Here is a 15,252-nt window from a genome sequence, read left to right on the forward strand (position 1 = left end):
AAACCCAAAGGACTGAAGAGCAGTGCAGGCTGAGGCAGTGACTGTACCATCTCAGAGCAGGGAATCCTGCACCCCTGCTGGCCCAGGAGGTGCCCAGTCACCCGGGGGTACACGGCCAGGATCCTGGAGAAGTTCTGCAGGCGGCTCTTGAACCGGCTGTGTGCCAGGTGGGCCCAGGGCAGCGAGGGCACCGGCTCCTGCCCCCAGGGGGACTCTGCCACCCACTGCTCCACGCAGGACAGGAACGCCACGCGCAGACACTGCGGGGTGGGACACAGAGCCAAAGGTGAGAAAGTGCTCTCATCATTCTAATATATTTATATCTAATTTATTTATTTATATAAATCTCTCTAATATATTTATATCTAATTTATTTATTTATATATATCTATATTTATATCTAATTTATTTATTTATATATATATATCTAATATATTTATATCTAATTTATTTATAGATATATCTCTCTAATATATTTATATCTAATTTTTTTATTTATAAATATATATATATCTAATTTATTTATTTTTATACATATATCTATATTTATATCTAATTTATTTATATATATCTAATATATTTATATCTAATTTATTTATAGATATATCTCTCTAATATATTTATATCTAATTTTTTTATTTATAGATATATATTTACATCTAATACTTTTATATCTCATTATAATTTTATAATTTTGTACTGGGAAGCCTGGCTAAATTCTCTGAAAGATGAGAATCATTTCCCTACAAAGACAGCCTTAAACGTGTCAATTTATACAGGTTCTGCCTTTCTGAGTGACCCCAGTGTTCAGTGTCTGCTCTGGGGTTCCCCTGCTGCTGTCTCAGAGGGGATTCTCCCCAGGGCAGGGCTGATTCAGGAGGACACATTCACAGGTATCACACTCTCCTCCCCATCCAAAGCATTTCCAGCCCCTGACCTGCAGCTCCTCCTGGGAGGACACACCGATGGTCAAGACAATAAAGTCTGTGATGTAGCACTCAAAGAGCATCTGCCTTTCTCCCTCAGTCAGAGAAGAGATGAATTTTCCCAGGGCAGTTTTCTGGAAGTATTCCACAAACTTCTCAGCATGGCCTGGAAAATGAAGATGCAGAGAAAAGCTGGATGTTAGGAGGAAGCTGGCTTTGACACAACATCTATCCTAGAGACACTGACACCTCATTAATCACTGATGCCTCCAGCACTCCCCTCATCCAGGGCACTGAGCAGGGACTCAGGCCAGGCCTTGTCAGCCCAGCACCGTGTTGTATTTCTGCAGTCTCACCTTGTCATTAACTCCTGGCTGCTCCACAGCACTTTGAATGCAAGGGCACAGCACAGGTGAGAAAGATGAATGGTGAGAGGCACAAGAAGAGCTGCCTGCACAGAACTCTGCTGGCTCTCAGGAGCACAGAGGGACTGAAGGTGACTCCAGAGACAGGAGGGGCACAGCAGTGACAACCCAGAGCTCAAAGGGCAGTGGATGGAGATGCTGAAGCCAGGCTCTCACCTTCAGTGTTTTGGATGTACTGAGCCTCCAACCACATCTCTTCCAGGTACTCCTTTATCCTCCAGCTGAAGGGCATCTCATTCCCAGCATCAGCAGATACAATCATGTTGTTCTGCACCAGGATTATCTCTGGCTGAGGGCTGGGGGGTTAAAAGGTCATTAATGCACAGGGCTTTTCTTTGGGAAGGCAGAGACTGCAGAAAGCAACTGAGCCCTAGGAGGGAAGGGAGAGAGAAGGGAGGGAACTGCAGGACTCTGAGGAGAGCAGGCTGAACTGTGAGCAGTGCCCTGCTGCCCTCTGGGGCAGCCAACAAACAACATCCCTCTGCTCTGGGGGGCTAGAGCCAGTGCTGGGCTGCTCCTGGTGCTGCCAGCCCAGCCCAGCCCTCCTGCTGCTCCCCAGGCTCACCTGTTCTTCCCCACCCCGGGAGAGACACTCAGGAATTTGGAGTCACTGAAGATGAACATCCACAGCTTCGTCACCCACGTGGCTCCTGGCCTGGCCAGCAGCTCCAGATTGCCATTCCTGTCCATGACAGCGACCAGGAGAGCCAGGAAGGGAGTGACCACCTTCTGCACTCGCTTCCACAGGGTGTGCCTTGGGGGAGAGAGATGGAGAAACCCAGAGGGAACGTGAGCAACACCATCAGCAAAACAGGGGGTGCCTGTCCTGAATAACTGCTGACCTTTGCCTGTGACAGAATCCTAATGCTGCCTTTATGGGAAAGAACACAACCAACAGAAAACCCTGCACTTCTCACTCCTGGCTCACCTGTAACGCCACTCAAGCACTTGTGCATCCCTGTCCCAGTACAGCCCCTGCAGCTCTAACCCCCCCTTCCCCAGGAGAGGCTAAAATTGCCTTCAGAGAGGTTCCAGCACAGCCTGCGGACTGACACTGCAAATGTTCACACCAGTTACACCAAGCTGCTGTCCCTGCTGCACAGGTGCCACCTGCAGACCCTTCCTGGAGGCTGCAGGTGACAAGGCAGGGCTCACCTGAAGGTACCTGCCTCCTGCAGAGCACTGAGGTTGGAGGCCTCCCGAAGCACCCAGTTCTTTGGGTGAAGGGAATTTTCTTCTTGCTTCTTCAACAGGCTGGAGAGACGAGCCTTGGTTATCTTCAGGAAAGAGGCTACAAAACAACAGGGAACTTGTGTTTTCTTTTCCATTAGCTTGGACCCAAATATCCCACCAAGCACACCATTTGACAACTGTTCCAATAATTGGCCAAGGCAGCACAGTGGGAGAAAAAGCCACCACTATAACAGCAGAAAAGCCCTGCACCCACCCACACACTGCAGCATGGACACATTCTGGGGAGAGCCCCCTTGCCTGCACCCCAGCACAGAGCTCTGCATCCCCAGTGAGCTGTTTGGGTTGGTTTTGACCTCCCTGCAGCACACACCTTTCAGCTCATCCTCTGTGGAGAAGAGGCCAAGCAGAATCTCAATCCTCCTCCTGCTGCGGCTCAGGTCCTCGTTCTGGTCCCTCAGCATGCCCACAGCACTCTGCACACAGGTCCTCAGCAGCACCGTGGTGTCCAGGATCTCCCCCTGCCCAGGAAACAGGGTCATTCCCCAGAGTGACCCTCCTGGCCCCAGCACCCTCCCCTGAAAGGCTCCCAGGCTCCCTCCAAGGGCTGCTGCCTTTCCATCCCTGTTCCCAGCTGCCATTCTCAGCCCTCTGCTGCCAGGAACGTGATGCAGCTTCTGTGTCCCTCTCAACCTGGCCTGTGACACAGCATTTGTGCTGAGCTGAGACTCCTGCAGGGCAAGATTCAGCAGTTTGAGGAAAGAAATGGAAACAATCTATGTGACCAGGGAAAATGTGCCCTTCCTGGGAAATGCTCCGTGTCCCTGGTGCTGGCCATGCCCAGCTGAGGCTGCCAGGGGCACACAGGGCAGTGTGAATGTGGCTGCAGCACAGCCAAGCCCTCAGCCAGCTCCAGCTCAGAGCACACAGCTGGAGAGAGGCTCAGGAGCACAGCTCCCACCTCCAGGGGAAGGAAGGAAACAGAAACTCAGAGCTGATGTTTAAAAATCAGAATAATTAAATGACAAAGGAATTAAAGTCCTTAGAATGGTTGATTTCTTCAGTGATGCTGATTTTGACTGGGCAGTGGGGAGGAGGAACTTGTGTCTGATCAGCAACACTCATGATGCAAATATTGCTGATTGGTGTCAGGTGAAGGGGACACAAAAGGTGGGCTGCACCCATGGATGACAGAGCAGAGAGCCACAGTGACAGCTGAGAGGCAAACAAATGTATTCTGAACTGACCTCCTGGTGCTCTGCTCCTGGCACTGGTGTTCCAGCCTCCACCTCCTCCTCCTGAGCTTCTCCACTGGCAGGCAGAGCTGCAGCTAAGGAGGAGGATGTTCATTAGAAAGCAGCAGTGCACTCCTGCATCAGTCAGAGCAGAGTTTATTTTAGCAACTGCATCCCAGAGCAGCAGAACATCTGCCAGAGAGCCATTAGCACCTGCATGAGGAGCTGAGAGTCACCTCCCAAACACAGCCACAGCTGCTCGGGCTGTCAGGCCTCATGCAGCAAGAGCTGGAAGAAATGTGACGCTGAGCTAATGCCTTAAGCTCTCCCTGACTCCTGTCAGGCAGTGTGGTGAAAGGAAAAGAGTAAGAAAAAGCTGAGGGGAAAGAAAGATCCTTGTCAGTCTGTGCCACACAGCACTCAGGCTGCTGAGCAGTGCAAATGCCACATTTTTGCCAAAAATAAAAGGGAGAAATACCAAATTAGCTTGCTTGATGACCTAAAGTTGTAGTAATGAATTAAATACATGTGGGGAGCCCCCCAAAACCAGGAAAGTCATCAGACGGGCTGTGGCAGGCATCAGCTCCTGCAGCACCAAGTGTGGGGCCACAGCTCCCCCTCTCCCCAGCACACAGCTCACCTCTGGCTGCAGCTGGCTCCTGGGAGAACACCTGGCTGATGGTGAGGTTCTGCAGGGCTGCCAGGTCAGAGATCATGTCCTTGGACCTGCGCAGGTCGTCGATGTGCACCGACTGCCACAGCCCTGCAGGCACAGAGCAAGGAATCACTCCCAGCCTTGTTCTTCCCGAGCAGCTCCCCCAGAATCACCTGCCAGCCCCTGGGTTACCTTCACAGGTCACCAACTCTCACCTCTAGCTGCAGGAGGGGAGAGCACAATGCCCTCAGACCCTGCTGCTGCACACATCCCTGCCTGACAGTTCCAAGGTTCTGAGGCTCTCAGAAGCCCCCAGACCCAGAGGAACCTTGCTGAACACACCAGCACCTGCTCCAGAGCCTCTGGAGGACAGCACACCCACAGAGTCACCCTCATGGCTCTGTGCTGCTCTCCATGACTGCAGAGGGGACCTGTCTGCCAGCAGGAAGGACAAGGTGCTCCCTGCCAGGTACTGCTCCCCTGGGCAGCCCTGTGGCACAGGGAAGCAGCTCTGACAACCCACAGGACACACTGAGCCCAGCTTGTCAGCACTGAAAGGAACAGACTGCCTGAAGGGACAGATGGGCACACCCACCTCCATGGAATCCCACGTAGGAGGTGCCTCCTTTCAGCCGGGAGAGCTTCATGATGAAGTAAACAAAGACAGAGGCCTCTCCCAGGTCCACCTTGTTGATCTCGTTGACCACGGTGTACCTGCAGCAGAGGGGAAATGCTGGTGGCACAGCAGGGGCACACAGGGCCCCACGGACACGGGTCCTGTCCCAGAACAGGCACAGGTGACCCCCACTCCTCCCTCCCAGCTGTGGTGCTGAGCTGCCACCTCCAGCTGTGCCCTGAATGATCCCGTGGCCCTCAGCCCTTCGGGAATCCTGCAGCCAGTGCCCAGAATTCACACTTCAAAGGGGATTATCTGCTCATTTCACCCAGCTTAGCTTACTCTGACTTGGGGCATGCATTATTTGAAATACAATCAGTGCATTTGGATTCATTCTGCTACAGAATAAAGGATTGCACTTTGCTGAGCGTGAGATCCCCAAAGAGCACCAATAACCAAACACAGGGAGGAGTGGCCAGGCAGAACTGAAGCACTCCACACCCACTCACTTGGCTGAGGCAATGAGCTGGGCATTCTGAGAGCCACCTTCAAAGTCTGTCTGAATAATGAGGACTTTATTTCCTGTAGTGGAATCCAGGAAATCCCTGAAGAGTGAAAAGAGATTTAACAGAAGTCACTGAGTATAAAGATCAAACATTAAAGACCACAGAGCCAGTCACTCCACATTAGCTTTGGCTGCTGCAGGAGGAGAGAGGAAAACACCAAACCCCATCTCATGTGATGGAGCTGACAAGGTTTGTCCCTTATCAGCAGATATCTGGGCAGAGCCAGCCCCGTGCCAGCACAGGCTCCCTTTTCCATCTGTGCTGCTCTGAGTGCTCTGCCCACACACCCTGCACACAGCTGCCAGCCCATTGCAGGGAAACCCCGGCCCACACTCACCGGATGCCCTTCAGGAAGGAGAACTCGGTGTCAAACTGCTGCAGGAACAGCAGCTGGGGCCTCTGGGCCTTGCCCTGCACCTCCCTCTCCAGGCAGGCAACGTCGGCACTGGTGAGCAGCCGGGAGAAGGTGGTGACCTGGGGAGAGAGGGGCAGTGATGCAGCACCTGTGCTTGCAGGGCCGCTAGGCTGCTGCAGAGCTGCACTGCTTCCCCAGCCTGCTGCAGAGCTGCACTGCACCCCGGGCTGCTGCAGAGCTGCACTGCACCCCAAAATCAGCATTTATTTGCCAGCACCCAGCTCTGCACGCCCATCACAGTGGCACACACAGGTGGTGCCATGCTGCAGCCCTGGCACACAGAGCTGAGAGGGGTCAGGAGGGCTGGCAATGCCCCGGGAAGGTTGGCAGCGCCCCGGCAGGGCTGGCAGCGGCCTGAGCTCACCTCGGTGAAGGCAGTCTGTGGCCCAGCCCCTGCCCGCACGTGGGCACCCAGGAAGTCGGCGAAGGAGGTGTGGTGCTGCTCCCTGAAGTAGGTGTGTGCCAGGGCGGGCGCCATGAACACCCCCACGGAGTTGCAGAGGCGGACGACGGCGTCGGGGGTGGCACAGTTGAGCAGCGCCAGCCGCGCCCGCTCGGCGACGCGGGGCAGCAGCTCGGCGGGCGCGCAGGCCGGGCGCAGGCGCTGCGTGCCCTGCAGCACCAGCGAGGCGCAGGTGTCGGCGTGGTAGCCCACGAACACGTCCGCGGGGCTGTACTGCTGCTGGCTGATGAAGTGCTCCTCCGTGTTAACGGCCGTGAACTCCTGCACCCAGCGCTCCAGCTCCTGCACGGCCTCCCGCTGCGCCCCGTCCAGCACGGTGCTGATGTCCAGGTAGTGCTTCTCCAGCCGGTTGATCAGCGGGATGGGGAAGTGCTTGTACACCACCTCCTTCTCCTCGATGACGATCAGGCGGAACTCGGGGTGCACCCGGCACTTCACCCGGTGCGTGCCCAGCCCCAGGTCCACGTACTTCTGCCCGGCCAGGTACACGTAGTACTGGTTGAGGGCGTCGTAGAGGCTCTCGTAGAGGTTCTGCAGGTTGAGGAGCACAACCATCTTGCCGGTTTCCATGCACACCTTCACTCGGTTGATGTTCCGGCATATCTGGGTGTATTCTTGGTCCTTAGGAAAACTGGAGCCAAAGATGATTTCTGGCTGCTGGCGGGCAGTGAAAAAAGCCTGCTGGAGGATCTGCAACGCAGCGTAGTTCTCAGTCAACACCAGCAGGTACCTGCAGTCCCCATCCTCAGCGCTGCTGTAAATGTTCTGTCGGATCAGCTCTATCCTACTGATATCGTGAGCATGTATCTCCCCTTTCTCTAGCAACTTGGAAGTGAATATTTCCAAGGCATTGACGTCATCTTTGCCACCGAAGTTACGAAGAACCACTGCGGCGATGTCCTGAGGTGTGGGCTCGCTTTTGGAGCTCTTGGCTAGGGCAAAAAACATCTTTATGAGGCTGTAGTAGTCACGCAGGCCAAAGAACTCCCTGTCTTGGGCCTTGCAAATGTTCTCATATGCATCTGCAAAGTGATGGAAATACTGCTCGACCTTCTGCAGAGCCCCTCGTGCCGAGCAGCAAATGCCCTTCGCGCTCTCGATGAGCTCCTCTCTGCTGGGGTCACCACGAGACACAAAGATGCCTCGATTCATCTTAGCAGGGTCCAAAGCCCAGTTGGAAATCCCAATGAAGCCAACCTTTTTGTGAGGAAGAGGGACATCATCTATGCAGCCATCCTCCAAAAGTGGATGCAAAGTCTTCAGGGGCATTTTGGGAGAGTCTTCTGCCAGCCCAATCTCATCCAAAACCACCACTGATACATACTCCTCCAAGTTCTTCCCTTCCTGGAATCGAGCACAGTGTTTGAAAGTGCCAATGATGCCCTCTGGAGTGGAGAGGGGGCTGCACTGAAAAGACACGAGATGGATCTGCTTCAGGTCCTTGAACAGATCAGAATGAGCTGCTTGGCCCTGCATAGCATCGGCCACGATGGTTTTTGCCAGGGATTTGGAGCTCCCAGGCTTCCCCACCAGAAAAAGGGGGATTTTCAGCTCAATACAGATGACCATCATGAAGACATTTTCCTTCAAGGCCAAGTTCCTTGCTATGGTATCCCGGAGTGGTACCCCACTCAGGAATAAGTCCTGCATCAGAGTGATTTCTTCCAAAATCTTTTTCTGGGTATCATAAGGCTTTGGGAGGACCTGGCTGATGGCAGTCCTGTATGGTTCCTTCTCTTCCAGGGACGCATGGTAACAGACCCCAACTGCCAGCACCAAGGACCAGATGACACCATTTCTGTCACTGCTGCCCTTGGGGGCTTTCCTCTCGGCCAGATACTTCTCCAGCTCCCTCAGCAGCATGGGGCTGTGCCTGTAAAACCACTTGAACACCTCCATGCAGCGCTCCACGTCCCGCAGGCTGACGAAGCTGCACTCATCGTCCCTCTGCCTCATGTACTGCTGGGAGGCAAAGAGCACCTCTGTGACCGTCCTCACGTCGTCCTTGGTCATGAGCGGCAGCTGCTCGGCCACGCGCTGCACGATCTGCTGGATGTACATCTTCTCGGTGCAGTTGTTGAGCTGCCCGAAGTCCCAGACCAGCGGGATCATGCTGGGCGGGAGCGCGTGCACGCGGTACACGAGCTGCCGCAGCGGGATGGAGCCCAGCTTCTCCCGGGTGTCGTCGGCCTTCACCCGGTAGCCCAGCCCAGCCAGCTCCAGGCGTTGGATCATCCTGTCCGTGTGCTTCCGGTAGGGATTGCAGGCTGCGATGATCCTCAGGCCAGAGCCAGGGGCCAGGGGCTGCCCCTGCACCGTGCGGTCACACAGAACCTCCTTGATGCTGCTCACGGCCTCCGTCGTGTTGGCTTCGTCAAAAAAGAGCACGGTGTCCAAGCCGTGCTGCTCCTTGTTGGATATAGCCAGGGCTTCTGCTTCTCTGATCCTGGCGTAGATCATCTCTGCAGTGGTACCTCCATGAACCTTGACAAGCTTCATGTTCTCCACCTCGATGAAGCTTCTGCGTAACTGGCACAGGAACTTCACCAGCCTGGTTTTCCCACAGCCCGTTTCTCCCATGATGACCACGGGGATGTTGCAGCGGAATCGCATCTCGATGGCCAGGATTTTCAGCATGTTGTCCATGGTGAGCTCGTAGGTCTCATCAGGGTCAAACACCCAGGGGAGCCCCAGCACCATGCAGAGCCTCTCGAGCTTCTCGTTGCGGGGCAGCTGATCGAAGGGCACGTTGAAGGGAACCCTCTGCATTAACAGGCCCTGGTAGAGCTGGGCAGTCATGATGTCCTTCTTGATGACAGTCCCGTTCAGAGGATTGATGGCATCAATGCGATTCCTGCTCTGCTGGAAGTGGAAACCAATGAATGTCATGGACACACGATCCTCATTGAAAAACAGGTAGGGATGAGGCTCTGACTCCCACTTCTTCCTGATGCGGAAAGGAAGCAGATCTTCCTCCGGAACGTTCTCCAGGTGGGAGGATCGTCTTCCCGAGCTCTGGTCGGAAATGCTCAGGGAGGGCGTCGCAAAGTCCCGCGCCATTAGAATCATGAAGCCAACCACAAAGTTCTTGAAGCCATTCAGAGTGTCCCCGACAAAGTCAGGGTTGCAGAAGACAGAGGCTTCGCAGTCCCTCAGCTGCACGTTGAGGAACCAGGTGAAGTTGCGGAGCTCTGCCCAGGAGGGATCCACGACCCCGCAGTGCAGCAGGAAGAGCTGCAGGCATTCTGCAGGGCTGCCTTCCACCGAGAGCGCCTCGTAGCAGAACCTGTCCAGGTTACAGCCCTGGTCAAACCTCTTCAGGTACTGGAAGGGTCTCTGGAAAGCCTCACTGCAAAACTCCTCCTCGTCCATTCCCACATGCCCGGCACGGTTCCCAAGTGTCTCCATTTCTAGCACTTCTTTGGGAGACTTGCATGTTATTTTAGGGAACACATCCAAGAAGTGATACTTCTGGTTCACTGACATCTGGAGAAGAGAAAAAGAAAAGAAAAGGTCATCGCAGAGCTGCAGCCTCACTCTTCATCAGCTTAGTTAATCTGTTCTTAACAGTCTCCTTGCCTAAAACCACAGACCTGAGGAACAGGAGCCAGCCTTTTCCCCATGCATCCTTTCATCCATTTAAAGTGCACCAAGGAATCCTCTTCCCTCCTACATTTTCCTTCCAGGAACATGAGCCTGGCATCACCTCCAGCCCCTTCTCAAGGCTGCTTCAAAGAAAACTAAACCCAAGAAACTGCTGGTATTTATTCCATTTGCTTCTACATTCTGTTCTTACAGATCCATATAAATATTCCCCTACTTTCAAACATGCAAATTACCATGAGGGAGATTGGATTTTGCATTTTTATATTTCCTATAAATGTTACAGTGGGGGCAGTGAGGCTTGGACTAACATGCCTTCAGAAATCATCAACCCAATGGAACCAGACAGGCCTAATTTGCTGTTTGGTGTTAGTGGCACTTTGTACAACACCGGGGACACCGGTTTGTTATGGAATACAGCACACCTCCAATGAAATAGGGAACTCCTGTGCTGTGTTCACAGTTACAGTCTCTACAGCTCACCACAGCTATGTACAAACACGTGCAAAGTGACTGAGAAATTCCCAGAAAGGAGCATTGCTGGTACCTACAGGTCTGGCTGTTGTCTTTGGCACTGGGGACCCCTCCAGGATTTCAATGATGTACAGGTGACACTTTTGCCTTAGCCACATATTGCCATTATTATCTGTCAGGTACTGCAGAACCAACAGCTTGAAGAGAAACTCTGGAATGCCACGCTGCACCTGTCACAAGGAGAGATAGCAAAGCACTTCTTTATTTATCCATCACAACTTCACAGAATCACAGAACAGCTGAGGGTGGGGAGGCTCTCTCCTCAAAGCAGGCTCAGCTAGAACAGGCTGCCCAGAGCCACATTCAGTCAGGTTTTTAATGTCTCCAAGGTGGAGACTCTACAGCTTCTCTGGGCAACTGCTCCAGAGTTCAATCACCTAAATGGCATTTGTGTTACTTACACAATAATGAGAGAACACAAGCTAGGGAAATGGCTGGATGAGAAACAAGAGCTTTAAAGAAAGCTCCTGAAAGGGTCCACACAGAACCTGTAGGACCAGGCAGCTGTGAGAGGGAGGGATGTACTCACTGAGGAGGTGATATCAAAATGGAATATCATGGGCTTTGTCTGGTGTTCTTTCTTCAGAAAAGGCAGGAGAGATTTTAGCACTTTATCTTCATCCACTTCTGGTTCAATCAGTCTGATGGTTTTCAAAAGTTCTGTGCAATCAGGCTGCTCTTCTTGCAGTCTCTCATGCAGCCTCTTCACATACAGAGATTTCCCTGTTATTAAAAACACCACAAGAATTACAGCTATCAATATCAGATATATCACATTAAGACCATAACAGACAGAAGGAAATAAAATGCTTAAGTACTCCATGCCCTAAAATCTCTGGAGCTTCCAAAAAGGCATTCCAGAAGAAAGTCTAAATCTGGTTTGAGCAGCTGGTTGGAGCCTGGAATCCAACACATGGCTCTTGTTTATCTATAAGCTTTATTTCCTTCCACTGCCTGAGAGAAGCTTTACTCTTTATTAGGACTTGAGTCTATTCTCTTTTGTGCTTGTTTCTAAAGTCAAACCATGGGACAAGGCGACTTCCAGCTTTCACCTCCCTGCACTGACTAGTCTGAATTGCTCTCTTTGACCGAGACACTTAAATCTTGACACAAAACCTGGCAAGGGCAACCCCACCCTGCTTTTGAGCTCTCAGCAGAGCCCACGCTGCCCATGCCATCTTACCCATGCCAGCTCTTTTGGAGGACACAATCCCAACACACATGTGCTCCTTGAACACGGCTGCGGCCGAGTCGGAGGGCTGAGGCACTCGGAAGTGGCGCTGCAGGTACTGCTGGATCTCTGCCCGTGGCCTCTGGGGAATCATGTGCACCTTGTAGTGGCTGAAGGCAGAGGGCAGGTAGCTGTTCTCCCCCTCGCAGTTGCACAGGATGATGAGCCTGTAGGAGCTGTTGTAGCACTGCAGGTGCTGGAACAGCTCCTCTGCCCTCTTGCTGACGTCGTAGCTCAGCTCATCGGCGTAGAGCATGGTGTAGATCTTGTTCCCCCCCTGGCAGGGGATGAGGCAGCGGCGCAGGAACAGCCCCACCTGCTCTGCGCTGGTCTGGGGCGTGCACAGCAGCACCTCGTCGAAGGTGGGAAGGGGCTGCTCGGGGCTGTTCATGTAAATGGCCAGGGCGGAGCTGAGCACCTCGGAGCGAGGGCAGCTGATGAGGTTGGGCTGGCCCACGCAGAGCAGGTCCTGAGGGAAGTCTCTGGTGACACGATCCCTGCCCCTGCTGGCCAGGTTCTTCAGCCACACGCCCAGAGTGTCCATGTCCAGGCAGCTGGGGAGGAAGGAGCCCATGTTGCTCATGTAGCACTCCCAGATGTGCTCCAGCCGCACGCTCAGGTCCCCCTCCCCATCCAGCAGCACTTGGAAGTCAGAGCCAGCCTGGGCTGAGCTGGGAGGGCCCTGGCTCTCGAGGGCTGTGAGCACATCCTGCTCGGTGCAGTGGGGGTTGAGGAAGGAGAGCATCATGAGGGCAGCCTGGCTGGGGCTGCCCCTGCCCAGCTCTGAGCACAGGAACACCAGCTGCTCCGCGCTGTAGTAGTTCAGGTAGAAATGCTCACAACGCTTGGCGTTCATTAAGCTTTTCCAGCTCTCCAGGAAACTCTCCATGGTTTTGCAGAGGGCTGGGAGCACAGCTGCCATATCCCCTTGCCCTTCCAGCACTGGGATGGGGCCCAGGGAGAAGTCTATAAAAATGCAGGATTCTTTGTGGGGTGAACAATACACCTGGGCAAGCCAGGAGCGGAAAAGCATGTTCCCAGCTGAGTACAGGTCTATAAAGGCCTGGGCAAGTCTCTGGACATTGGAAAAGACCTGTGGGGGGACAGAGGAGAGAGAAACAAGCTGATTTACGAGTTTCAGCCACAAAACCACTGGAAAGACATTCAATGAATAGAAAGTCTTTGGCCCCAAGGTGTGTCAGGCCTTGCACAGCAGCCACAGACTCTCTGTGACTTTTCAACAGCAGCATCCCCAGGAAATCAGGAAGGAACTCCCAGCTTGCTACAAAATGACAGTGATGCTGCCAACCAGGACAATCCCCAGTGCAGCCAGAGGATAAGGCCACCAACCAGTTCACTGTTCTGTCTCCAGCTTAGGTCCACCTTAGCAAGGAACCAAAGGCAGGAACACAGGAACACCCACGTGCCTGTGACCATCCCCCCAGCAACTCCACTATCAACCACAGCCTCAAACGCTTATACTCAAGGGAAAACCCAGCCTGGCCCCAACACCAGTAACCCTCTGGGTTTGGAATCTGACCTCAGAGAACCTCTCCACCTCCAGGCCTTGCTCTCCCTTGGCCGACATGAGCATCAGCTTGTTCTGCAGCTCGCGGAGCTCTGCCAGCGAGTACTTCCAGGAGGCCTCGGTGTCCCCCGAGCTCCCCGGGAGGGTGAAGCGCAGGACACTGTCCAAGGAGACCTGCCAGGAGCAGGAAGGAGCTGTCAGCGTGGCTGGGGCTGAGCTCTGCCCCAGGCCAGGGCAGCAGCCCCCGGGCAGGAGGGGCAGAGGGAGCTGAGTGACCTCAGCCTCACCTTCTGGCCATCAGCTGGGGCCCTCAGCACGTAGACCCCTCTGCTGTTGATGGCAGCTGCCAGGGACAGCGAGGACAGCTCCACGGAGCCATGGCTCTCCTTCACTGTCTTCAGCCACTCCAGGTGCTGGGCCGAAGCACGCTGTGGGGAGAGGAGACACTGCACTGCCCATCTGCTCTGAAATGTGATCTCTGCTCACACCTGACCAGGACAAACAGCTTGGGCTGGCACGAGAGTTTTGTAATGGAGAAGGAAGAAAGGAATGAGTACTGGTTTCAGCCTGCTCCTTCGACACAGCTCTTCCTTACCCACTCCATGGGAGGCTGAACAGAGCCCACAGCGCTCCAACACCTCCTGCTACAGAGGCAGACCCTGCTGCAACATGTAAGAGGTCCCAGGCATTTGCCTCCCCTCTTCCCCACCAAACTTTCACAAGCCAGGCCACACCACATCACACTGGAAAGCCTCATGGTGCCCTGCAGAAACACCAGTTACAGCTGCTGCAGGGAACTTTAGTGCCACAGGAATATCAGCTGTTTTTCCTCCAATAACAAGAGTCACAGGTGCCACTTGGCCAGTGCAGCCCAACTTCAGCCACTCCTGGAAGGCAGAGAGGCAGGAGGATGCAGAGGCCCCGCTCCAGCAGCACTCACCAGTTTCTCAGGGAGGGTCTCGTCGCTGTCCAGGGCTCGCCACAGCTTCTGCAAGCAGCGCATGAAGTCCTCGAAGCCCGAGTCGTGGCGCAGCTCGTAGAGCAGGGAGGAGTAGCCGTGCACAGTGCCGTGGAAACAGGCCACACGGTCCACGTCCATGTCGTTCTCCCCCGCCGAGATGGAGGCCAGGTCAACAAACACCTTCAGCTCGTTGATGTCTGAAATGAGGCACACAGGAGTGAGCAACGTGTGAGGCAGCTCCATAGCAGCCCTCATCACACCCTCTATAGGAAATGCAGGGAGAAAGTTTGGAACGGCAGCTCCTGGGTAACTGCCCCCTCCCCATCAGCCCTCCCTGGCCATCCATCCATCCAAGGATCCCCACAGGCCCAGATCCAGGATGGGAGCAGTGCCTGGGGGTGTGTTCAGGTGAACTGTGCAGGACAGACAGCACAGCTGGCACACACACAGCTTCATCCCCTGAAACAACAGGTCTGAACCGAGTAGCAGCAGCTGCTGAAGCCCTCCAGGCCAGCCCAGCTCCCAGCAGGGTGGTCCCTGTGTGCTGCACCAGTGCCTGGGCACGTTTAAAAGGTCCTCATAGCACACTGCACACCAAAACCCATCAGAGATGGAACTCTCAACACCAGAAGCTGCACAAAGCAGATGGGTCAGGGATTCAGTGTTCCTTCTGCCCCCACACAATCTGCCATCCCTTCTCGTACTCTGTGATTCCTGGCTGAGCAGCACACACCTTTCAGTGCCTCTCTGACCCAGCAGACAAACTCCTTCTGCTGGGCCAGCTCCCTCAGACAGCCACGGCGGGGCACAGTGATCCCCTGCAGCAGCTTCTTGGCTTGCACGAGCTCAGGGCTGATGGAATCCAGCTTCTGGGTCTTGTAGGATTGAAGCTTTTCTGTCTGC

The 15,252-nt window shown here is 54.1% G+C and overlaps 1 protein-coding gene across 2 annotated transcripts in view; it reads right to left on the reverse strand.

Annotated features, from left to right (window-relative positions):
- The window catches only part of RNF213 (ring finger protein 213), a 45,853-nt gene that overhangs the window by 14,877 nt on the left and 15,724 nt on the right, over positions 1–15,252 (reverse strand). For both annotated transcript variants that reach the window (XM_063176001.1, XM_063176002.1), the window contains exons 20-38: positions 15,083–15,248; positions 14,329–14,546; positions 13,676–13,816; positions 13,401–13,562; positions 11,813–12,953; positions 11,159–11,352; positions 10,647–10,799; positions 6,394–9,978; positions 5,952–6,088; positions 5,558–5,653; positions 5,028–5,146; positions 4,418–4,540; positions 3,790–3,872; positions 2,916–3,063; positions 2,507–2,642; positions 1,917–2,105; positions 1,508–1,647; positions 938–1,092; positions 48–260 (exon numbers count right to left, since the gene is read on the reverse strand). In XM_063176001.1, the coding sequence (XP_063032071.1) occupies positions 48–260; positions 938–1,092; positions 1,508–1,647; positions 1,917–2,105; positions 2,507–2,642; positions 2,916–3,063; positions 3,790–3,872; positions 4,418–4,540; positions 5,028–5,146; positions 5,558–5,653; positions 5,952–6,088; positions 6,394–9,978; positions 10,647–10,799; positions 11,159–11,352; positions 11,813–12,953; positions 13,401–13,562; positions 13,676–13,816; positions 14,329–14,546; positions 15,083–15,248 (7,299 nt within the window). The remainder of the gene's footprint in view (positions 1–47; positions 261–937; positions 1,093–1,507; positions 1,648–1,916; positions 2,106–2,506; positions 2,643–2,915; positions 3,064–3,789; positions 3,873–4,417; positions 4,541–5,027; positions 5,147–5,557; positions 5,654–5,951; positions 6,089–6,393; positions 9,979–10,646; positions 10,800–11,158; positions 11,353–11,812; positions 12,954–13,400; positions 13,563–13,675; positions 13,817–14,328; positions 14,547–15,082; positions 15,249–15,252) is intronic.

Source organism: Melospiza melodia, chromosome 24 (genome assembly GCF_035770615.1).
Source record: "Melospiza melodia melodia isolate bMelMel2 chromosome 24, bMelMel2.pri, whole genome shotgun sequence".
In the NCBI taxonomy this organism is placed as follows: domain Eukaryota; kingdom Metazoa; phylum Chordata; class Aves; order Passeriformes; family Passerellidae; genus Melospiza; species Melospiza melodia.